This window comes from Rhinolophus hipposideros (assembly GCF_964194185.1).
Source record: "Rhinolophus hipposideros genome assembly, chromosome: 17".
NCBI lineage: Eukaryota > Metazoa > Chordata > Mammalia > Chiroptera > Rhinolophidae > Rhinolophus > Rhinolophus hipposideros.
In genome coordinates, this window is record NC_138063.1 from 52549328 (window position 1) to 52575600 (window position 26273).

At 37.8% G+C, this 26273-nt stretch overlaps 1 protein-coding gene across 1 annotated transcript in view; it reads right to left on the reverse strand.

Annotated features, from left to right (window-relative positions):
• PIEZO2 (piezo type mechanosensitive ion channel component 2) overlaps positions 1–26273 on the reverse strand; it is a 457095-nt gene that overhangs the window by 82644 nt on the left and 348178 nt on the right. The window contains exons 13-21 of the mRNA XM_081077986.1: positions 25518–25666; positions 22361–22591; positions 17039–17162; positions 16094–16377; positions 14580–14728; positions 11940–12113; positions 10136–10177; positions 3493–3698; positions 1315–1475 (exon numbers count right to left, since the gene is read on the reverse strand). Coding sequence (XP_080934112.1) covers positions 1315–1475; positions 3493–3698; positions 10136–10177; positions 11940–12113; positions 14580–14728; positions 16094–16377; positions 17039–17162; positions 22361–22591; positions 25518–25666 — 1520 coding nt within the window. The remainder of the gene's footprint in view (positions 1–1314; positions 1476–3492; positions 3699–10135; positions 10178–11939; positions 12114–14579; positions 14729–16093; positions 16378–17038; positions 17163–22360; positions 22592–25517; positions 25667–26273) is intronic.

The window sequence follows — 26273 nt, forward strand, 5'->3', positions numbered from 1 at the left end:
CTTTTGTTAAGGATTTATAAGAAAGCGGTATCATTTTACCCTCTCTCTTTCTGAACTCTCTAGGATGGAGTTCAGACAGTGGTTTTTCTTTGCCCTACTCACACTAGTTTCTCTCTCAGTTAACATCCACGCCCATCTTTAGGTTGTCTTAATGTGCCTCCATACCTCTGCAACACAACTTCTCATGACGTCAGAAGTCATCTATACATCGGATTTGGTTAATTCAAAAATGGTCTTTGCTCATTTTTAGCCAAATGCCTTCTTTTTTCCTTTCTCTTTAATATTCTGACCCCCAAATTGACTCTGAATTAGTCAATTCACCTAGACAGTGAAAATGCTGAAACTCTTTTGGTTTCAATTAATACACATATTAGGCTAGATTGTAGTTCTAATTAATATATAGACTTGGTTATTTAACAGTGGAACATGTGTCATTTTCTGCCACAAATCTCACAGGGAAAGTGGTTTCTGTTCTTGTTCCCACCTGGCAATGATTACTTATCTATTTCAGATGGTTTGTATGAAATGGGGAAATGTTCTAGCTTAGACTGGGGACCTAAATTAAGGTTGGTTCCTTTATTATCTATTCGTGAAACATTTTAGGTTTATAGTATTGTAGCTATATTATATTATGTAACTTTCTAAAAATTATAATTTTTAGTGAGCAAAGACTGAATTGTCACCAACTCAGAAATAGTCCAGGGAAATTACAAGTATGAGAAAAATCATTGATTGAGAGAAAGAAAGCTAATCTCTCCACAGTAAATATCAAATAATTGTTCGCTGAATGATGAGTCTCCTCTTTACAGATAAGAAAACAGGGCAATTACAATGTTGAAAGACTGTGTTGTGTCTCACACAATCCAATAACAAATAAGGTGAGCTCTACTAAAGATTTTATTAAATTTTGGAACCTGAATTTATTCTTTGGTAATATAAACTGGAATGTTATTGTTTTTCTCAAAGAGAATTTAGAGAGATGGATTCTCTCTTGTACTGCAGAAAAGCAGCCTGCTCTCACACATTTCAACTAAAGACTAGATTAAAATAAGCAACCTCTGTGATATGACCAAGACAATCAAAAACTTAGCCAGGAGCTTCTTTCTCCTCTGTGATCTTTCCCTCCTCTCGGGACAATTATCCTTTGTGTTTCTGTAAGACAAAGTATATGAGTATGTGCCTATCTTAGAGCCTTGATGTTCTAATGTAATGGGAATTACATTTCAAATAAACAGATCACGAACAGTTGGAAAAGAGAAATTATGACCCACTGTGGTTCTGTTTGGCCTGATGATACAACCAAGGTTCACTTGCCTCTTTCACAGAAACCCAGATAATGTACGATGAAACAATTTTGATGATATGCAACTCCAAAATCCACCACATGAACACCTGTAGCTTGTGAAAATACTCCAAGAATTTTAAGAAGAGCACAGTGAGGCGGTCAATCACCAGATGCCATTTGTTCCTTAAATCTGCAAAACAGTAATTCACCCAAGAGCATAAATAGGTGGAATTTTGCGATTTTGCTTTTTTTTTTTTTTTTTGCATTATTACTTAAAGCATATCTTATAACTTTCAGATTGGAATAAGAAGATACAAAATGATAGTAGTGAGTAAATTCTTACACTAACCAAATCTGGTGCAAGGGTGGTCTAAAAATCCCATGTTGTGATGATGTCTTAGACATCACATACTGAGACTCTGAGGCACTCGGTTACTGTTATCCACCTTTTAGTTAAATTAGTGTAAAGAAGAATTTTGACCTTATTTACTCTTAAAGTTGAACTATAATTTATAATTCCCCAATTTTGGCAGAATATTAAGTAACGTGAGCTCCATCTAAATGACATTTTTCTTGCCCAAACAGTGCTTTTATAAGTGCTAGTCTCCTTCCATGGCCTTAAGTAGGGGGTGGATAAATCTCACGGGTCGCCTGGAAGAGCCTACTTCTCCCACAAGTGTAAATGAACACTGAGGATCACAGTGAGCCAGTCTTGGTTCACAACATGCAGTCACACTCATTCTAACCATAATTTTTAATCAAATTAGTCATTTTCTTCTTTCTATCATACGCTAGGGAATAATATTTGCAGACTGGGGTGATGCTTCTGTCTAGAAAGACTGTCCTGGTTAATCTGAATGACATTCACAACAGGACTGTTTTGTGGAGTCAACAGGTCATCACACATACAGACAAAAGCTCACAAGTCCAGAGAGATGATAAGAGCTAAGTGTCTCTTAAAGTAACTTCTTTGCATGCCTTGGGTGGTTGAAACACTTCCTATACTTTGTCTGAAAGTTTAAGTAAAGTTGCAGTTATTGTGAAAAATGTTTATTTACAGAGTAACTCAGATGATAGTCAGTACAAAGATTTAGGTCATAGATGGGCACAATTTAGAGCAGGAGATGGCAGGTACCTGAGGGAGTGAAAGAACAAGGTGCAGTGCAACTTTTGGGGAGACCCTATCAGTAAAGCTCAAACCTGTGTTAAAGTAGTATAATAAAATCCTCATCCTGATTTTAGTCCCACAGAGCTTGGTTCTCTCTTCATACTGATAACACACATTGTTCAGATAAGGAAAGAACATTTCTGGGTGTCGCCTAGGGTCTTCTGAAGTGAGTGGGTGAAGGGGAAAAGGTTTTGGGGGAGCTTGCCTTTGGGAGGGATCTTCCACTTCATGCTTTTTTATTGTCTACTTTTATAAAGCACAGAGCACAGCAAAGACAAGTGCAGCACCTTAATGTCTGGAAATTACTGAACAGACTAAACCCTTCACCTTGTGTACGTTTGTCAGAGAGCACGTCATGATCGTCAAGGCCACCCAACTCTCAGCATGCCCTATTAAAAAATTATTTCAAGTCTATGAATGAAAAAAAAATTGGAAAGAAGAGCCTAAAGAATAAAAGGAAAAAAACCTAAAATAACAATGACAATGAAAACATCTCTAGGAATTGGCTCAAAATGATAATTTTCCAATCGCTTATTTCTCTTCTGGTTCTGATGTGCTAAAATATTAGGACAGAATTAGAAATATATTCTTGATGATCAGTTTCCTGGAGAAACCTCAAAATAATTTCTTTGATGCATTTGAAAAAGCCATGTCTAGAATTTTCAGGAATTCTACACATCTGCCTGATTCTGCTTCTGGTTGGAAATGCCTTTATCTGAGGTTTCTGTCTGAGTAAACGTTAAGAGCTACAGCCCTCTAGGCTCTCTGGATCACCGCAGTGGATTAGTAGCTGATAATCAGCCACCTGCTCTCTTCTTCTAAGTGAGAATTACAATGAAATTATTGGAGCAATTGGAACAGGAATGTTATAACTATAACAGCCAAAAAAAACCAAACAAACAAAAAGCACACACTCCAAGCTTTATTTCACTGAATGGGTCAAATATATATCTGGAGCAACACATTTGGAGCAAGTCAATGTTTGATTCACTCAGTCAGCCACTGTTTTCTGAGCAGGTGCTAGTAGTGGGTAGATTACCTGACGTCTCTTCCTCGTCCTCTTCATCTCCATCCTCCTCATCGTCCTCACTGTCTTTCCCAAGCTCACTCTCCTCAGGTTTTTGAGAACATTCCTCTGGTTTCTCCTCGTCAAGCTCAGGCAACTGCTTCCCCTCTGGCTTATCCAGACTGGCGGTAAGGTTCAGCATGGCGAGGTCCGGAAGGCTTCCTTCAGGGTGGGCCAGTCTGTTGGCAGAGAGCAGCTGAGTCAGAAAGGGAAAGGGTACCAGAAGAGATTTGACTGAGGGGCAAGTAAAAGGAGGATGAACAAAAATGAACATCAGTGCATGTGCACAGGCCTTGCAATGTGGGGTTGGTAGTGTCTTGTCACTTTTTTTAAAAGCTCTTTCTAAAAACAAACTATAAACTCGGGTTTTGTTAACTCTTTCAATTCAGGTTCTAGTGATTAGTCAGTAATGAGAACTATCGACACCTAAACTTGACATTTTTCCCGGAGGAGAAAATGGTCAGAGTTTAGGATGTAGAAGCATGAAATGGCATCATGTAGAGCAAGCATTTCATGGCTTCACAGGGGGACTTACTCATTTTGGTGGATTGGTAATTTTTTCTTGATGCTGCTCAAAGTAATTGAAATAGAAAGGAAAAAAAGGAGATGAGAACAGAAGAATTATAAGGAATGTCAGAGATCACACATCATGCTACACATCATCCACTATCGCATTCCTGTATGCTGGTTGCAGTGAGTCCTAACGCAAATGCATTCCAGGATGGCATCAGTAGCGTGATTTGAGAGTGGTAGACAGGACTGCAGATTGTAAAGGAGAGGACACATAGACTACTGGGGCAAATTGTCTCATGCTTTTTTAGTAACGCAGCAAACCATCCCACAAGAATCAAGTCATTCACATTTTAAATAGTTTTTTTTTTTTGTTTTAATTTAACTAATGTGTGTTTTAAGTCAACCTCCGACAGACTCAACCCACTCTGCTGTAAGTTGAAGCATATGCTAAATGCTTTCGGGAGGAGGACGTCTACCTCACATCCCTATTCACAGGCACGGACCATAACCTGCTGTACCCGCCATCCTGAGAACATGGCACGGGAGAGCCAGAGGGAGAATGAGGAGGGTTCAGCTTCACTAAGTTGGGACAGCAACCAGGGCGTTACAGCTTATTTCACAGTGGGCAATAACAAGTATGATCTTTCTCCTGAATTAAAAAAGTTCTTATTCATGTTCAAATGAATGTTTGAAGGAATATTTGTAGGTGAAAAGGTAGATACTAGGAAAAGGTCTATTGGAAGTCCTGGTAGTCTTCTCCATTTGTCATAATTAACCTAGACATATCAGCCTTGTTGTAACAAGATGGACAATTAATAGTGTTATTCTACGTGTATTATTGTGGGCTCTGAGTAAATTGTTTAACCTTTCTGGAATATCATTTATTTTGTATAAAATGAGAAAGTTTAGCTAGATAAAAATCTAAGCTTACTTTCAACTCATTGGTTTTATATTTGAAACACTTCTATGATGTTGCATAAATGTTGTAATGCATACACACTGTCATTAGACTTTTGGAGAAGTTATCATTCAAAAGCAATTCCTTTTAAGACGGTATCAAGCGTGTAATTATAGAACACCAGAAATAAATTATTAGTCAAATGAAGAACGAATGTTCTGAGGATGTTTCAGCATTGGTGGAAAGATTATGATGATATACTTATTTTCTAAAGCTAGTCAATTGACCCTCCCACGTTTGGGACAGTTCCCCACTCTTGAAAATGCAATACCATCCATATCGTACACACCGGCACTGCACATCACATCTCAGCATACATATTTGCTGTTCCTGCTTTGTCAGGACTCTATGGATTAAATGGTATTAAATGTAAAAGCAGTCAGGTGTTACACAGTTGTCAATACGTATATGTTCTCTTCAGCATTGCATTTTTTAAGTGAGAAGATACTTTTCATTATGACAAGAACTTGGTAGCTCTTATTGCAGAAGTATGATCATCTCAGAGTGCATTTCTAATGTCTGCATCTACACTGCCATGACTTGATACTGACAAAACAACTTTCCAATCATTATTGCTACTTATGGAATAAAACAAAGAAATGAAGCTGTTTTTGCACCTGCCACTGCAGCTGCATAACAAACATCCTCAAGCAACAAGGCCCCAAAGTGCCCTGCCACACAGAGTATATTAAGGGGAGATTACTGAATGGAGGAATCAAAGAAAAACACTAGAGTAAACCTTTTAGAAGTTTGTCCAGAGGATTTACTTCTGAAAACTTGTAGTAATAACCTACTAGAGATATGGGCCCAGATAATGCTGGGGAGAAAGAGAAGAGAATGTCTGTGTCTGATGCTGCTCATTTTTCTCTGACATATCCTTATGAAGAAACAGGGCATGTGACATCTAGGTGCCCTCTGGGGAAGTCTAGCCTCACGAGCTTGAAATAAATGACAAAAAGGGAAAAAAGGGAAAACATTTATCAGGCTACCATTTACTAGCTTAGGAGTTTGAGAAAATTCAGTGAGAAAATCTGTGGGCATAAAATATGTCCAGATGAAAATACTTTCCATGCATGATTGGAGTTTGTTATTTTAAAAACACACCTGTGTGAATCATTTCATTTTTCTTTCATTTCTATCATAGCAGTTTTTTGGAGGCAGCACAGAATATTGTTAAAAGCATACTCTTTGGAGTCAGAAAGACTTAGATTCAAGCCTCAATTAGACAACTTACTACCTAGGTAACTTGGCAAAACCCCTTACCCAGTTTTTTAAGTCTCAGTTTGTTGATTTGTTAAATGGTACAACAGTGCCTACTTCATAGGCTGCTGTGAAAATATAGGTGATTTCTGTTAAGTGTTTAACACAATATTTAGTACACAAGAATATTTTTAAAGTAAGGAACCACCCATTAATGATAGATTTTCATATACAGTTTTGATAATATGTGTATAAATTCATGCTAATGAAGAGGCTGAATTAGAAGCATGCCTTTGCAAAGGACCACACAACCCCAGACACTGGGCAGGTGCTAAACTTGGACTGCAATTCTGTCATCAGGATACTTTTTAACAGACATGTGTATTAAAATGGTCATTCAAAAGAAAAAGAGCAAATGTTTCTTCCTCGGGGATCTGACTCTAATACTCTCAATATTCTGAGCATTCTACTGTGTCTGTCTCCCACCTCCCACCACTGTTTACTTGAGAGAGGTGGGCAACTGCAGAGCTGGGGTCTGTCTGTGCAGGGCAGAGCTCACAGGCAGAACTAGTTCCCAGTTTGCTGTAACCAACAGCTGTGTCAATTCTCCAGCGGAGCACGTGTACCTTAATGTAGCCTTTTCCTCCTAGCAAAATTTAAAAAGGAATCCCAATTTTTCAAAAGCTAAATTGAAAATCACACTCTAGTAATAACGTTCACCGAAACTTCCAGCTAAAGGAACTTAATGGTGCTGGTAATATTTTACTGATCATCATGTGAGAATTATCTAATTATCATAAGAAGAATTTTTACTTTGGGCCTCCAAATAGACATGGTATGAACTGGATTATCAGAGAAGCCCCCTCTCCCACTTCCTTAAAGCCCACTGTTTTTCATGCCTTTCCCCACAGGGAGTTCATTTTCTTCTCTGCATTTTCTTTAACCATGACTATAACTTCGTTGCTTTGTTTTTATTATGATACAGGCTCTGAGTTCTAATCTTCTCACTGACTATTTCTTAAAATAAAATCCTCTCACTGACTTTCTCCTTTGGTATTCTAACATAGCAGATGATATTTATCTGTTTATTCACCCACTCTTTCCTTCATGTTTCCACAGCTTTGTACAGTCCTCCCTGTGTTCATTCCTCTATTTATAGCTATGTCATTTTATTCTAATTATGATTCTGAGGACTCTCCCCTTGAGGGAGAGGGCAAGTGAGAGTACAGTAAGAAATCCAGTCTTACTGTACTCATCTCCCTTACAAAATGTAGCATGGTGCATGGAATATACTATGATTCACTGAATGTTTGGTGAATAAATTCCATGAACTGGAGAGGCATTCTAATATAAAACACAAAAAACAACTTATGTTATAGGGAGAACTGAAAAGCTTTAATTCTGTACTAGGAATTGACTTTGAACAGCCACCTATGTAGCTAGTTTCCATTAAAGAAAATGTCAGTTCTATCTTTGTAAAATCTCCTTCATCTAGATTCCATTTATTTATCTGTTCTAATTTGGAATATGTGGTGATATAGACTGCACTCACCCCATTCATTAGCCTACTAGAAAAAAAAAAGATTTCTTACAAATTTGTAGTGTTTATAATATAAGTAATATTTAAAGTAGAATATTTACACTGCTTAAGATGATTTTCTAGAACTTATAAGCATGTTTTAGAAGGCTGAATTCACAGATGAGCAATTGATTTGTAAATTTAATATCATATCTTAGAAGTGTGTGTTAGTAATTCCACCAAAATAATCTGGGCAGAATTGGGTGCATTGGCTTCCATTCCAGTTTATGTGGGAGAAATTACCATTAACCCTGCTAAACTATTCTAATGCACACTGTTTTCTAATTCAGTTGAATCTTTCCTACAATTACTCATATTGTCAAAATTTTATCAATCATCCACTGTCCTCAACACATTACCCTACCTCGCATCTTATAAGGTAATGTCTAAATTTGAATCAACCCAGAAGTTAAATGTAACTAACCCTCTTTCATTCAGGACTCATATTTATAAGCACATTATTTTTCTTGTAAAACAATAACAATAGTGAGCATAAGAAATTAATCATGGGAAAAAGAAAGCTTCTTTATTTAATAAAAGTATTCACCCTATCATTCTAATAAATGTAGGCCTTATTCAAAAATTGAACACACTTACATACTGCCTTTCAGAAGCACGTGTTTTGAAGTGAGAGATGGGTTTATTTGGTAACATCTTTTCTGGGGCATAGCTCTGGTCTTTCTTAACATGTTAACAGCTAGACAAAAATGAGAGACTCCACTAGAAAGAGGATAGTGCCAATGTTGGAATGCTTCAAGTTTTTAATTATTTTGGATGACTTTGAATTTTGACCATTCTAGAACTCCTAAGAGAATTCACTGGCCTTGTGACTTGGAGTAAAGGCATAAGCTTTTTCTCAAGAGATAAGTATGGGACAATCAGGACCACAACTTTATCATGCTCTGCCTATGGAGCCCATCAAACCAACTTCTTTGGTGTCCCAGCCATCTCCTCATAAAGTAAATGGTAAATATTTTATGAGAAGCACAGAGTGAGAAAGAGAGAATTGTCTCTCGTGTTTGGAGAGATGAGATTTAAATAGTTGCTCAAGATTTCTAGCTAGAGTCTATACTGTATTTCTGTACTATCAGCTAAAAACCTGAGCTTGACTTTGTTTTCTCAGGCTGTCAACAACCTGGCCCCCCAAAGGAACCAGCCAGTCCTCATTCCCCATTCTTCAGCAATCTGCACAATGGTACACTAATTTTTCACACTTCTTTTTAGAAGTTCTACCTCCTAAGGTTTTCTATTTGGTCGTTAGCCTTGGGATTTTACCTAAGAGGAAAGTAAATAGAAAACCAACAAATCTCTCAAATAGTTATTCTGTTAATTGCATTTATTGCAAAATACATGTTTCTATTACCTAAATTACTGGCTCTATTACTAATGACATGGGAGCGGATATTTTAATTCACCTAGGTAATAAAGTCAGAATAGTTTTAGTACATCATATTCCAATGATCTTTTCTCTGTACTCCTGGAACACTTGGGGACAAAGCTATATACAACACTATCAAAGCTTATTCTTTATTATGTGTGGTCATTTGCATGTTTTATCTCCCCAGCGAGGTGCATCTAGGATAAGGTCATATCTCTGTGTTCACCTTTGCACCTTTTGTGTTACACAAATATATTGTGAAATCTGGTGATGTAAAATATCATTCTTTAATATGTTGATCTTTTAAGTAGAGATATGTTTAGATAAATTGATGTTTTAATTTTCTTTCACCATATATTGTGACTATTTTCAGTTCAACAGGAAATAATTACTGAGGGTCAACTAATGAGTAAGGCCCCAATGTAGGTGATATATGGACCCCTCGGTGACTTATACAGGGTCTCCAGACCTGAGGAGCTGATACCTCTGGCCAGGGAGATAAGACAACCAGGCAGAAAGAGGATTGTGTGGCCAGTGTTATGACGCAGCAATGAGAAAGGGCTATAGGAATTCAGAGGAAGGGCAGTTACTTTTAGCAGGGAAGTTGGCACTTATGGGCAGGTTTGTGGAGGAGGTGGTTCTTGAGCTGAGCTCTCAGTGATGTGTTCAAGAGGGAGATGAGCTCTCAGGCAAGCCTTGAACTAATTCTACCAAAGAATGAAATTAATGTAGCATGTTTCAACCAAGACCAAAGGCCAAGCAAGCACCAGCTGAAGACCCTCAGCAACCTCCAAGTCCACTTGGTGGCACCATTCAGTGTAAACACCAAATGGATTGGTTTGCAAAATGCATCCATGAGCATACCTGAAAACCATTGTCCACTATCTGATGACATAATTTTTCATTTACAAAACAGTAAAATGTTTAACACACCAAAAGACCATTTTTTTTTAACAAAAAACAAGAGAGAAAATATTGAAGTACCCACCTATTTATTATTAGATATACACGCCCATTGACTTTGGCATGGCTACAAGGCGAGAGATGGAAGCACAAGGTTGCATGCGGTGGCAATAGGGAGACAGAAAGAGAAGAGAGAAAGAGGAGATTGTTAGACAGAGACGAATGAAGCAGACAGTGTCTTGTAAGCTTTACATTGTCAGGTGTGTCATCATTGACACGTTTCATGCACTGAAAAACAGTCTAGTTAGCAAGATTCAGTAGCAACATGAAATTAGACATATTCAGGAAAAATTCTTGAAGATAAATAGTCTCTCTAGTCTTCTCATCTTTTCCCATCTAATACACTTTATTAAAAATTTGTAATGTTTTAATTTCAGAGTACATTTATCAAATAAAATTCAATCTAAAATATTTACTCTTGCTTTACCAGAGTTAGAAAAATAAAATCATACCAAGTGACCGCAGTCAACAGATTGCTCTCTATGGTTTTCTAAAACTGAAATTTAAAAGAAGTCATTTTATTTCTATATGTATCACAATAATTTCTAAAACAAATCATGGACAAATTACAGTGATGGATATTTAAATAAGTAATGGATATTTAGTACATTCTTATTAAGTATATATTATATCAGAATTATATATTGCATCAATATATAAGTGTAATGATATTCCTGAGAACACTAACTTAGAAATAATAGTTTCTTCTTATGTATAACATAATTTTTTCATGATGCTAACTTTTCAAATTCTGTAAGACTAAACACAATAAATTCTGTTCCAGACACAAGTGACATTTCCCTACAGTACATATGTGTACAATGCACATAGCACATACAAAAAATGGACAAAACAGGAAGAGAACAGTTGGATATTTACAGAAACAATAGTGCTGGCATCAACCTAATACAGTGAATTGATTATTCTCATTTTGTGGACCCTCTTTCCTACAGTATCTACTAAGGAGGTGGGAGAGAGAACACAAAGCATGACAGTTAATCACAACTCTGAGAATATTTCTTTTTCTTCATCATTTTGACTTCAATGTAGTCAATGAGGAGGACTCCAGAGACAAAAAAAATACTGTGAAGTGAGCATTATTAGTAAGAAAACTACTTCCTTGGGAAAGAGTTGCTAAAAAGGTGGGATATATATCATATGTTGAAAGTTAAAATTTCTGAACTTTTATATTAAACCCTTGCATGAAATCCCAAAATACCAAACTGGAGTGAGTCCTCCAAATTCCTTAAGGTTCCAGAGGATTTTTTTTTTCTACAGAACTAGAAATGAAATCTCATGTACCTGAACTACCTAAGCTCTTCTACTGAACTAGTAGATTGTAAATTCTATCCTTTCAGCTAAGGTTCTTTATTTCCAAAATGGAAGTGAAAATTCTGCCCATCATCTTGTAGTATGCTCTCACTCACAATGACTTCCTTCCTGGTTGTCCGCACAATAGAAAACTCATCCTTTGAATTAGTTAGATTCTGTAAATATCCTAAAACACATCATCAGCCTAAACACAAAATACACATCACCAACTCTAAAGTATTTTGGTCTGCACAGCTCCTCTGAATTTACTCAGTGACTACCAAAGTCACTTTATGTTAATCAGTCATGTCATTACCAATTGTTTCAGAAAATGTCATCAAATATCCCACATTTTTTCCTCTTTTTTTCCCACTCACATGTTGATTGATACGCATGGAAAATTCAAGGCTGAAACCCTAACTTAGATTATTGGCTTCCTGCAAGGAGACCAAGGGAAGATGGGGAATTAAAGCTGCCTTCCTGACAGCAAGAGGCATGTGCATTTTACGCTCTCTCACCTGTAGATGGCGCTGTCTTCTTTGCTGGGAATGGAGTTTAGGTCTGTTAGTTCCAGGAACCGATCATGGAAATAGTGAAGGTGTAAAATGCACACCAGCAGGAAGGAGGTTGGGATGAATATGCGAGTGAATAGTTCAGCTACGGTGAACTGTTTTAAGCCAAGATCCTCAAGCCTGTAAAACAAAACAAGACTAATAGCAAGAACCTTTCTTAGGCAATCAAGACATAGTCTCTTCACTATAAATTACTTCACAGTCTTTCACCCTCACCAGGTACATAATATATTGCATCCCCCTCTTCCATACATTCCATTTTAACTTTTTTCACCATCCAACTTAGCCGCTTTTACAGTGGTCATAAAAAACTTGATATGGCCAAATTCAGTGGCTGCTTCTCTATCTTTAATTTTGCCTCTAGTCCTTTTTTTGTAATAATCCTGGCCTTCATGCCAACACACCGTCCTGGTTTTCCTCTTCTGCCATTATCTCCTCTTTTTCTATTGGACCTCTAGATGCTGAAATATCCCCAGAGCTCAGTGTTGAGTCCTTCTCTAGCTTATTTTTCCCCTAGGTAATCTCATCTCGTCCTGGAGGCTTATACACCATCATCACACCAATGACTCAAATGTGCATTTACAGATCAGGCTTCTCCTGTGAACTTGCATACTCATGTCTGCTGGAAATTGGTTGTTTTGTAGTTATTTCATATTTAGTGTTTTCAAAACAGTGTTCTTGATTTCCCTATTTTCCTCAGCTAAGCTGTTCTCCACCTCCTCTTCCCACTAGCGTCTCCCCTGGTACAACCATCTATCCTGTGCCAAATTCCAAAATCAGTAGGTCTCCCTTGTTTCTTCTTTTGCCTTCACATCTCATTCATCCACATTTCCTTCTCCACCTAAACATCTCTTGAATCTGTGTACTTCTGTTATCCATCTCTACTACCACCTACTCTAGATGAATTCACCATCATTTCTGATAGGACCACTGCTATTGCTAACAGGTCTTGCCTCCTGACTGTCGTGCTGGGTGGTCTGCGGGGTCTCTGCTCCCGCTCCCCACATAAGAACGCAGGACATGGTGAGGCCAAACAGGAACACCCACGGAGCCATAGGTAGGGGAGTCATACCACTATATTCTCACCGGCTGCATCCGCCTCTCTGCAATCCGCTCTTGCTAGCCCCCAATCTTCTGCTAAGCATAGCCACGGCAGTTATATTAGTGGCCAATGGCTTACGGGTTACAGCTGACGGCCAACTAGCCACAGCTGCTGACCATCTGATCACAGTTGATGGCCATTTACTACCCGAGCCAGCACTTTTCTATGTGAGGCCAAGAGCCTGGAAACTGCTTTTTGGGGCTTTGTCCCCACACTGACACACCACTTTTTCTCAGCCGGTTAAGGGTGCATTAAAGACCTTTAAAAATTTGACCAAGAATGAAATACAAACCACTATCACCAAGAAGCCATGGATGTTCCGGGTGCCTGTCTGAACTTTCCCACCTCTTCTCTTTCCACTCTCCCCCTTGCTCCTGGCAGGAGCACCTTCATTCAGTTCCTCTTACGTGCCAAACTCTGTCCTGCCCCAGGGCTTTTGCATTCGCTGATCTCTTAGCCTGGAATGCTCTTGGGCATACCAGCTCCCAACACATACTTTTTTTCTAAACAGAAGCTCCTCTTATCCTTCAGGTGGTACTTAAATGACACCTTCTCACCTGCCCTGACCACTCCATCTATGCTTCGCATCCCTCATTGTTTACTACCCCAGCCTGTTTTTGTTTCCTTCGCAGACTTGTCACAATTTATTAATTTATTTGTACATTAAGTAGATTTTTTGGTTTGTCTCCTCTACTCGAAAATAAACTCCAAAGGACTTAGATTCAATTTGTCTTACTTCCTGTCGTGTTGCCCGGCACAGAACAGTGTCTGGCACACATAGGGCATTCAATAAATATTTGTTGAATAGATGTTAAATATGTGTTAGTCTAGCTACTTGGTGACCCTTTCTTGTTAAACTTTTCTCTTAGCCACCAAAGTACATTTAGCTCCATACCCAATTCTGGTTGGATTTCTAAACTAATTCCAGAAATTCATAGAAGCAAATTAGAAAGGGTAGAGTTCTATTACATGTACAGGAAAAAAAATATTTCATCACTAGTCTTTAAGCACTTAAGAAATTTGTTTTTCTATGGCATCAGCTACTCTTTAAAATCTTAGCACAAGCTACATAAATGAAGAGAGGCTGCTGCTTTAAATTATGAGTCCATGAATCCACTGATGAACTGAAGAAGTGAGCTCCAATTTAGAAAGCAGAAAGCATGATTGATTTAGTACTAAGCAGGTGTGTTTTACATGAAACCGACATTAGAAAGTGCCATTTAATTAAAGTGAGACTGAAACTTCACTTTTTGGTCAATCTGCTTTAGTCAATATTCACTGAGTCCCGCTATGTGCCAAGTTGAATGCTAGACTGAGAGAACTCAAAATGACTAAGACATGAATCCTGTTCTCAAGGAACGTATAGACACTGATGACATCATGTTTTAATCAAATCTTCCATAAATAATATTTTGAACAATATGCATCCAAGTCTTCATCCTGTTTGTCCCTTTCACAACCCATTGTACACAACAATTGCTTACTTTTCTTTTTTCATTCCAGTCATATTTTGCCACAGGCCTGGGAAGTTTTCAAACTGATATGTGTATATAAAGATAAGCACCAGCATAGTGTAAATGACCACAGACATCCAAAAATATTTAAGAATTTTCCTCCACCATTCATAGTGCACCTGAATCAGACATTGAAAAAGAAACAAGAAAAAAAAAACTGGTTAGAGGGAAGCTCACAAAAATATCTGGCTTATTCGACTAAGACAGGCAATGATGTTTACAAATACTTGAAAATAAAGTCTGTTTCATTTTGAGTTTTTGAGGTTCTGTGTCTCATAGAGTTGCATGGATCTGGACAGGAACTCCAGTACTACCAGAGGTTGCTAACTGTGTCTTTGGGCAAATCACTGGACCATATTGAGCTTCAGTTTCTTTCTCCATAAGGACCTGCTTTGAGAGTTGTTAAGAGGATGAAATAATATTTATAAGGATTTCAGCACAACCTCTGCTCTACAGGAGTCATTCAAGGAATGGTATGGTAGGTGCTGCCATCACTGTATTTATTGCTGGGAGAAAACTGTCAGTTTTGAAATTCAAAGTGGTACTTTGTAATTAAAAATGTGAAACCACCACAGAGAGAAGACATCTCTCTTTACCATAAGCCTGTGGATATTCATTAGAGAACATCTACCCTGAATTTTAAAAAGTATTTCAAAATTTTATTGATTTCAGTTGAGATATTTTGGCTCCACTTTTACTATACTCCTGTTTATTGTAGTTGCTTTGTGTGTTTTGTTGGTTGCCTCCAAGAATATTTTACTGTTGCACTTATTTCTAACATTGGGTTAAAACAAATATCATTGCTTAAAATTGAATTTGTGGAGAGGTTAATTAATTATAATATAATCTTTTATAAATTAATGAAATACTAAAGCAGTTGATGCACTATACATATACAGTGTTTCCCCGAAAATAAGACCTAGCTGGGCCATCAGCTCTAATGCATCTTTTGGAGCAAACATTAACATAAGACCCAGTATTATATTATAAGACCGGGTCTTATATTATAGTAAAATAAGACCGGGTCTTATATTAATTTTTGCTCCAAAAGATGCATTAGAGCTGATGGTCCTACTAGGTCTTATTTTCAGGGAAACACGCTGTATGTATACACACACCCACAGTTTTCTGATTCCAAAGTCTAAAACACAAGTATCATCCAGTATTTTACATTATCCAACCACTGTTCTTAAAATACTATTCAAAATTAATCTAATTATATAGGCTTCTTTTTAATCAAGAATTTTTGAAAAACTCATGAACGTTTTTTTGACTTTTTAAGAACCTAAAAATTTAAAATAATGAACAAGCTATAGATAGTCTCTTCACATTTTAGAATTCTTAACATGTAATGTTTGAATCACATGTCAATTATACAATACGTTTGTAAGATTATGGTAAATTTAAGTCTCATCAAAGGAAGTGCACATATATTTCTGGGTTGGGTATGAGGATTAAAAAACAGAGAACAATTGTTGACTTACCTGATACAAGGCCACACAGAACAGAAACAGCACCATGTAGATGATTTTGTACATCACAATTTCACCTTCGAAGCTGACAAAGAAGAACATTCCTCCACAGACGTAGATCCAGTACTTAATGAACATGGCTACCACCAAATTGCCCAGGACTTTCATGATGTCCTGGTCATCATCTTCCACTTCCTCCTGCTCTTCCTTCTTAAGCTCTTGATTCTCCTTCTTCACTTCCTCTTCTTCCTCCTTCTCTTCAGCCTCTCCTTCCACTTGTATATCTTGTTCGTCATCTTCAAAATAGAAGACTGTGCTGTTAAATTTAGCAGGTTCCCTGACAAGAACCGTACTTTGAATGGGGGGCAGGGAGGCATTTGTGGGACATGGAAGCCAGTATTTCATGTATTACTATGTGATTTGACTCTGTAACTAACATGTGTAACTAATCATAATCAATTTTTACAACCTTTCTGAGATACAGTTTAAGAAATAAATTTGGTAATATTTTATACTAATATTTTTATAACACTCATTTCATTTCCAATATCCATGATAACTTTAAGTAGGATCTAGAAAAATAAATAGGCAACAATAACACAAATCAAAACTATTATTTCAATTTTGAATTCTGATTCAAAATTGAAATAATAGTTTTGTGGCTGTTATAGTATTACCTTAAAGAAATCACTTAATTTCTCTGAGCCTGTTTCTTCTTCCCTTACGTGGGAATCACTTTTGTGAGGATCAAATGACACAACATTTTCAAAAGCTTTGTGTGAACTCTCACGTGTACTGCAAATCTTAAGTGCTATAATACTGTTATTTATCACTCCGAGTTAATGTTCAGCTTCCATCTAGTCTGAAGCATAGTGGCTTTTCTGATATACTCTGAATTACTCTGTAATTCTGCTGAGCACAAAAATATCCAGTCACACACTGTACGCACTAATTTACCTTTTTCATCAATTTCCTGAGTTTCAATTTTGACCTCAGATAAAACAGCCTCCTTTTCTCGAAGGGCTTTTTGCTCTGTGAGGTGCTGCCTCAGCAGTAGCCAAAAAGTAATGGTGAAAAGTATCTGAAAGTAGAGAATTAGCAAAACAAAAATTAAGCCACCATTTGAAGTGTAAATACTTTTCAACAGATACAAAATTTTCTCCATATTTCAGTGGGAGCACAATAAATAAACCTTTCCATTTGAGACAGAGTCAAGCACTCGCTTGATTTCAATAGACAGTCACTGGCTTTTAAATCCCCTTTCCTGAGGACACCGCCATGCAAGTTGAGTTCAAAGAGTACATTCAGCGCTATGCAAGGCCGTGTGCAAGATGCACCAGAGTCCAAATTACTTTTATCTAGGCTGGAAATCAACTTTGGCAATTGGTCTCCGTCAAGGTGCTGGTCCTTGATTTCCTGTCGTGACTGTGACATCAGCACGATTGTAACAGGAAGACATGCTTCTTCTCTAATACTCATTGACTCTGCAATGTTCCTTATTTGGAAGAATTCTACAGATAGGAAAAACATTTCATCCTAGAAAATATTCTTAATATTCCCAGTCATTTCCCAAAGCTGAATGAAGAATTGCTCTAAGTGCTTTGTATATTAAATTTTGTATATTAATGTTTTCTTGAGGGCTAGGAAAAAATTACGGCTTTAGGGAGCTCCATTCTTCAAGTATCAGAGGGCCTGGCACATAATAGTCTTTTGTGCTAGCTGTATTGAGATATGATTCACATGCCATACAAGTCACCCATTTAAAGTATACAATTGATTGTTTTTTAGTATGTTCACAGAGTTGCACAAACATCACTGCAATCAATTTTAGAGTATTTTCATCACCCCCAAAGGAAGCCCTATAGCAGTCACCCCTTTTCTTCTCATCTCAGCCCAAGCCAACCATTCGTTTACATTTGGTTTTCTATATATTACCTAATATGGACATTTTCTATAGATGGAATTACATAATATGCACTTTTTTGTAAGTGGCTTTTCTTCATAATGTTTTCAAGGTTTACCCATGTTGTAACATATACTGATACTTCATTCCTTTTTATTACCAAATAATATCCAATTGTATGGATAGACAACACTTCATTTATCCACTCTTCAACTGATGGACATTTAACTTGCTACAACTTTTTTGTGTGGCTATTACGAATAACATTGCTATGAGAATTCATGTACAAGTTTTAATATGCACATAGGTTTTCAGTTCTCTTGAGAAATGGAATTGATAAGTCTTATGGTAACTCTATATTTAACATTTTGAGGAATTACCAGACTATTTTCCAAAATGGTTGCACCATTTTATATTTCCACTAGCAGTGTATGATAGTTCCAATTTCTCTACTTCCTCACTAACACTTGTTAGTGTCTGTTTGTTTGTTTGTTTATTTTATTTAATTCTAGCCATCTTTGTGCATGTGAAGTAGGATCTCATTGTGGTTCATAGTAGGATTTAGTAAACATTTATCAAAGAAATGAAAAAATAAATATGCAAATGAGTCATTTTCACTTTGAATAACTTTCTATTTAACTATTCATTAATATCCACTTATCATTTACCTTCAACATAAATCAGTGCCAATAAGTCATGGTAAACATGCTTAGGATCTAATGAAACCAGCATGCCTACACTTCTGAAAGCCTGGCATTAAACTTCTGTAAGTCACAACAAATTGAACTATAGTTGCAAGTTGGGAAACAAATCTGTTTCTGTAATGCGTATGTAGACAGCCTAAGAATAATTGGGGGCAGATGGGACATTTTTCCTAAAGAAGTGTGAGTTAAAAGCCAGGGTTTGAAGGCAGCAGTTGATGTGATTTGATGGAGGTGGGAATGAGACGCTCTAAAAGCTAAAGAATGCTGCAAAGTAGCTGAGTCTGGCTCCACTAGAGGGGTTCAGACCTTTGAGGACCCAGGTTATATTCTTTCTTTCTTTCATTTTTTTATCACAGTGACTCATCTGGTACTCTACGAACAGAGTGTGTTTAATAATGAGCTTTGACTAATGTCACAGTGATAGATTTTATGATCTTGGAGTAGTGTCGTTATTACCTGTGATGAAGCCTTGCGTTTTTTTCAGCTCCTGGGTAACATTAAAATATAAGTGCAGACCCTATTTTCCCCAGAATTACATTTTTTTACAGGTAATAAATTTATTTTCCCCTCCCTTCAAAGAATGGTTAATTTTAGATTAGGCAGGAAGTAATTCAACTTGTTAGCTAGCATGCATTTTCAGATGTCTCACCAATATTTTGAGCTAGGTTACCATGGAGTTACACAGTCAAAGGATAGTGTTTTGAATTTCTTTTATAAAAAAAAAACAAAAAACAAACAAACAAACAAACAAAAAAAACACCTAACTTACCGCTTTGTATATGTGTGCTTAAAGGGAAACACAGGGAGGAAGTAAATAAAAGAAAGGAGTGTCAGGTAATGGTGATGGTGATGTACCAGTAAGAATATTATGTGGGATTTTAGGCATGGAGTAAGATTTGGAGAGAAGGTGGGACTAGGGTAGGCATGGGAGTTTCATATGAATGAATGAATGAATGAATAGGAAATGAATGAAGTTGCCACGGTTCATAAACACGGGATTATGATCTAATTCCTGTCATTAGCATTCAGTTGTCAGGAACTTTTTCCTTTACTCAAATAGCCTTCACCAAAAAATCTGTTATGAGAACCAATCCTCATAGTCTACTCAGCACCCAACTTATGCCTGACTGCCTTAGTTATGGGATCTTTGGTGATCTGTAAAATAGGTGTTTGCTCTTAGAAAAGGGGATTTCATGTGATGTAAATGAATGTCTCTTTTAGAGAGTAATTTTCTGCCTAAAGGAGATTTTCAAGTCTCATTCATTAATTACATGTGATTGCTTTTACAGTCTTAACACAAGTCATCCACACAACGGGAATGTGTGTTCACAGTCTGCCACTCTGTTCACAAAACAGATAGAAAAGTTGGGGCACCTAATCTTCTGAATAAAAACTATTAAAATGGACCATGAAAATAAATGGGTAGTGAAAGATTATGAACTTTCTAAACACAGATGAAGGCATACCATGTAATCGGAAGCAAAAAAAGCAAGTGTCATTTTAATTTTTGCTGCTAAAAACCTTTTGTGGGGACAGAGCCAGGAGTGCAGTTTCCAGGCTCTCAGCCTCACATGGAAAGGTGCTGGCTCAGGTAGTAAATGGCCATCAATTATGATTGGATGGCCATCAGCTGTGGCTAGTTGGCCATCAGCTGTAACCCGTGAGCCATAGGCCACTAATATAACTGCTGTGGCTATGCTAGCAGAAAAATGGGGGCTAGCAAGAAGATGGTGGCTCAGCTAGCAAGAGCAGATTTCAGTTAGCACGGCGGATTGTAGCTAGCGAGGGAAGACGGTCAGTTGGCAGAAGAGCGAAGAGCAGTTCTCAGGTCGTGTAAATCCAGCCTCCAGTGAGACTATAGTGGCATGACTCCCCTATCTATGGCTCCATGGGTGTTCCTTTTTGGCCTCACCATGTCCTGCGTTCTTATGTGGGGAGCGGGAGCAGAGACCCCGCAGGCCGCCGTGCATGACAAATGGCGCAACGAGTAGGGTACAGTGCCGGCCAAAGCTCTCTGAAGGTCAGTGGGGCAGTTTGTGCGTATGAAAGCTCAGTCTCAGGAAGACCAGGAGGAGCAGCTGCCTGAGAGCTGGACCCCCGTGGAGGGGTGGGAAGACATGGACAGTTCTCCAACCAGCAAAGGCCGGAGAAAGAGAAGGTCGTTGCAGCCCTGTGAGCTGGGAAGTGCTTGCTGAGGCAGCTCAGATGCAGGACTTGTAGTCCCAGGAGGAAACGCTTGCTGAGTCCTTCGTGGGAGATGAGGGTGAGGTCAAGGTCATCCCTCACCCCCAGGACAGCCCTGGCGAATGACTATGGACTATGGAGAATTGCCTTCCATCCCTAATTTAATGGACCCTTTGACTGTTTGCTTGGAACTTACCACCATGTAGTGGAACTGGCGAATGTTTGCTTTTGTGTCTTGACCAGCCACTATTGAGAATATGTAAGCACCTGACTGTGGGCCGCCGTTGTTCCAGCATGGTACCCTGAGAGGCCCAGAGAGAGTGGCAGAGAGAGTGGCAGTGCCCTGAGAGCCCTGGCTGAGTCCAGGAAGTCTGGCTGTGCCCTGAGAGAGTGGTGGTGCCCTGAGAGCCCTGGCTGACTCCAGGAAGTCTGGCTGTGCCCAGAGAGAGTGGCAGTGCCCTGAGAAACCCTGGCTGTGTCCGGGGAAACTGGTGGTACCCTAAGAAGCCCAGGAAGTCTGGCTGTGCCCAGAAGGACTGAGAAACCCTGGCTGTGCCCAGAGAGCGTGGCTGTGTCCAGGATATTGCATTTACCTCCAGGATCCTCGCACAGGGCCCCTCACGGAAGATGCTTCTCACATAGATTGTGAGGCGAGACCCTGTAGGGGTGGAGTGTGGGGACAGAGGCAGGAGAGCAGTTTCCAGGCTCTCAGCCTCACGTGGAAAGGTGCTGGCTCAGGTAGTAAATGGCCATCAACTGTGATTGGATGGCCATCAGCTGTGGCTAGTTGGCTGTCAGCTGTAACCAGTGAGCCATTGGCCACTAATATAACTGCTGTGGCTACGCTAGGAGAAAATGGGGGCTAGCAAGAAGATGGTGGCTGAACTAGCAAGAGTGGATTGCAGAGAGGCGGATGCAGCCAGTGTGAATATAGTGGTATGACTCCCCCATCTATGGCTCTCTGGGTATTCCTTTTTGGCCTCACCGTATCCTGCGTTCTTATGTGGAGAGCGGGACAGGAGACCCCTGCAGGCCATCCTGCATGACACCTTTTTTAGGACATAATTGGAGAAAAAATATTTTAACAAATAATCAATGATTATCTTTAACAGCAATGTGTTCAGCCTGTTTTTCAAGTAAATATCAAAGGGAGTCCTCTTCGATATATTTCACATTCTATTCTTTTATTTCCCCCCCTAATTTCTCCTATACTGTAATTTATATTAAAAATAACTTAGACTATATTTTTTCTGAGTGGAAAATATTTCATTTTTAAATAAAATCTGAAAGCATGGTGTAATATTTGTTCGTGTTGAAATTATAGAGACCTCTAAGCAATATAAATTGTTTCTTATAGTTTCATATCTTCATTTTTGTAAATCAGTGAATATTTGGAACTATTTTTGTAAGGTTTTGCTTGAATATGACTATCATGATTATTGTGGTTTTGTTTTAATGTTTTGTTTTCTTGTTTTCATATTTACTTACCTTTGAGGCAAGTTCTCCTGGCTCTTTCTTTTCTAAAAATCCTGTGACCTTTTTAATTTCTGGAAGTTCAAAACTCCATATATACTGTAATATCAGCAATAGATTTGCATAGACAACCATGAAAGGAGAGCTGATCATGGCATATTTTCTTCTGTTGCGAATCATCCAAAGAGTGCATGACCAAATCAATAGCACAAAAGTCAGCCAGCTATGATAGGTGATGCTCCAAGCCTCAAGAAAGAAAGGACGAGAAAAAACAATGGTTAACACAATGCATGGTCCTCCGATCTGGTAAGTTAAAAGTTATCAAAAAGAAAAAGTCAATAATATTCAAACTAAGGAGAGAAGAGAGTTGTGGTGAAATCATAGAGAGAGATTCCAACCTGTGTCATAGGGAAGGAAGAGAAGAGAAAGACTGATTTTTCTGAGAAGAACATTGTTTTCAAACTTCCTGTATGAAATACAGGCAAGGCAAGGGGTTAAAGGCAAGGGGTCTTCATTTCAAGTCCTTTTGCCTCTAGTCCCAAAAGTCTTCCTCTTTACCCTACTTTACATTATTAAAAACAACTGTAACTGTTTTGTCTCTTCTTTTTCCAAACTAGGTTAGAGTCAACAGTTATGAGTGATGAGTGAATGTGGCCCACAGCTGGGCTCAGAAACAAAAGCTTTGGGAATTATGTTGGGCTTCAGGGATTACTGTTAGATGATCCACGAAGATATATGTGATAGAAATTAGAAAATGAACATGAGGAAGATGTGTTAGGCTTCTGCATAGCCCAAATGATAAAGCCAATTTAATTTAAAGGCCAGCCTCAGCTTCTGTCCTATAAAGGGTAGGACTGAAGAGACCTCACACCACTTGGATGAACAATAAAATCTTTTTCCATTCCCACTAAACTTCCGAAGAATCAGAAATGCGTCTAAAATGGGAGGCAGCTACCAGTACAATCTGTAAATCAGGTTCATGAGTGTTATTAACTTCAGGAAATCTACCATCTATTACCATAATTTTTTATACTACATTTTTGTGAAAAGACCTTTAAAAACATTTTTTTTGGATATGTTTGGGGCTAATTGTAATCAATCATATTCCTGAACATCATTAATTATCAAGAGTTAGTTGTAAAGTCTGAAATGTTTTACAAGTCTGTTTTGCTTCTGGAAAGCAGATAAGTATTAAGATAAATGAAGTCAATATGGAACAAACAAATATTTCCTCTCAGCAATTTGCAAATTTGTCCTAAAGCACAGCTAGCTTTTTAAATGGCGAAAATCGTTAAAATTGTTAAAACATGTAAGTATAAACTGAAAATTAAAATTGCTTTTATTAACATTAAGGTAGTGATTGACAACTATGATCGAGTCTGAATTATATTCATGAACATATTATTTCTTAGAAATAGTGTTTATCAAAGTTTAGGTAATATTTAATAAATTTGCATTAAATAATGTATTTATTGCATTTATTCCAATATGAAATGCAGATATGATTACCATTTTTTTGTGTGTAACTCAGGAAAATAAATTCACAGATATCATAATTCCAGCAGATTTTTGTCCTCCTGCACACTATTCTTGTTTGCGAAGATGAGAGTAGAAGAGGGGGACAAACAGGTTACGAGGATTTTTTAAAAACTCCCTTCCTCTTTAAAGCCCAAGTTACATATGCTTTTCAGTTGTGGTATTTGGGAAGTAGACTCTGCATTATGTTGCTTCCTATGTTTATATGTTCAGTGTCTGGATTTCCTGAGAGTTCAGTATACTCGTACTTTGTATTTTTGCATAAATACATATATTGCTCTAAAAGACTTGGCTCCTCGGGACTTTTCTTTCTGTCTGTGATTAAAAGTCTGCTGCAGTGGGGAGCTTCCATGGAAGTCAGGCACTTTTAGAGCATTAATATTGTGGCTCCACTAAAACAACAGAAATAGCACCAGATAAGGGCACATCTTTAATGAAGGATCTGTTCTCTAATGTTGTTTTTACAATAGATTTTTTCCTAAGTAACAGAATGTGTATTCAAAAAATTTTAAAGCCTTATTTCTTTACAAAAATGGACAAATGTTAAGTGGCTTATTTTTAGAGAGGGAAAAAGTGTATACACTTTTGAGTTCAGAATCAGAATTGTAAATTGTGTTTATAATATATTTGATATTTTAAAATCAGAATTTTGCTGTAGAGCAAATTAAAAGTTGATATATAGAAAATAACAAAAAGTACCCAAAGAGCACAGAATTAATATTATTCAGATAACAGAATTCATAATTGTCAAAAGATCCACCTTTAATTTTGAGGAGCGTTCTGTTTCCCAACTGTCAAATATTGCAGTGGTCCTTACCAGAAGCTGAAACTGAGTCACACACAGGTTCATTTGGCAGACATCTTGACTGTGGGGAAACTGTGTTTAGGTATTTTTTCCCCAAGAGTTATAGAATATTTTCATTTTTTATCATCAAAGATGTCCATGGGATCTCACCATTGACCACATAATTAGGAAGAGTTTTGTGTTAATTAAGTATTAGGTTTCTCAAAAATAAATCAGATTTCTCATGAAAGTTTGTTTTTAGGAAGGGCAGAAATTACACTTTCTTTTATCTTATATATATAGGCCAAAGGACTGTTTTTGAAGCTGTCATGCTAGAGATGGGAATGTACCTAGAGGTGAGTAGAAACATGCACAAACTGAGCGCTCACAATCGGAAAAGCTCTTGGGAACTCTGGGTGCTTGATGTTCATATTGGTAAAACTTTATTGCAGCTAAGCTACAATTAAGTCTAAGACAGGATGTGAATATATAACTCTCACGATCTGAAAGAAATAAAAGCAATCTATGTTAATCTTGAACATCTTCAATATCACTTAGAAAAGCTACCCAATATGTCCTTTTAAATTGGCAAAATAGGGGACAGTCTGACTTGATAGGCTAACTTGGTAGAAATGTATTAATACGTAAAAGGAGGCTGAGTAGCAAAGGACATGATTTTGAAACTTATAATATAAAAATCCAATGAAAAATTAACATAACCAAACATTCTCCACCGACACATTGGGAAGATTAAGATACTTGTGCTGCCATGAGTTGGAGGGTGGAGCTTCCAGCTTGTGGGGCCATGTGCACCATTCCTCTATCACACACACAGTGGCCTTTTATACATACCATCATAGCAATAAGGGCACAGATGTAACTTTGTTTCATAATAAACTGGAACACAGAGACCATGGCGTGAACTTTCACACTTCGTTTTTCTTCATGGCTCCTTTCCTCTTCACATTCTTCTTTCTCATCCTCTTCTTCCTCTTTCTTTTCTAGATGGACAAATATTTTACATCACTATTAATGCAAGTATATGAATCTTTTATAAATGTCCCAAGCCGTTCAGCTCATGTATGATTTTAGCATAGTCTTTTATTTAAAACTTCAGAAACTATTTCCAGTTAACAAAGCCCTTAGAATTCAAACAAAATCATTAAGTTCTGCTTAGTAAGTGTAATGGGACCAGGCACTCAGAAATCACAGAAAGAAAATTTGGATTTGAGAGAGTGTGGAGTGAAGCTTCTAAGATGGTCCCCAATGATCCCCACTTCCTGATATTCATGCCCTTGTGTAACACTCTCCTTGAGTATGGGTGGGAATTTTGATGGGCTTTTAACAAATGGATAGAATACTTGAGAAAGGATGGAATATTACTTCCAAGACTGAGTTTAAAAAGACTGGTTTTCACCTTGAGTACTTTCTGTCATTCCCTTATTCATTCTAAGAGAAACTAGCTGCCATGTTGTAAAGTGCCCTATGGAGGGGCCCAGGTGGCAAGAAACTGATGTCTCTGGCCAGAAGTCAGCAAGAGCTTCAGGCTTGCCAATGTGAGTGGGCATGGAAGCAGACTGTCCCCACACAAGTCCTTGGATGGGACCA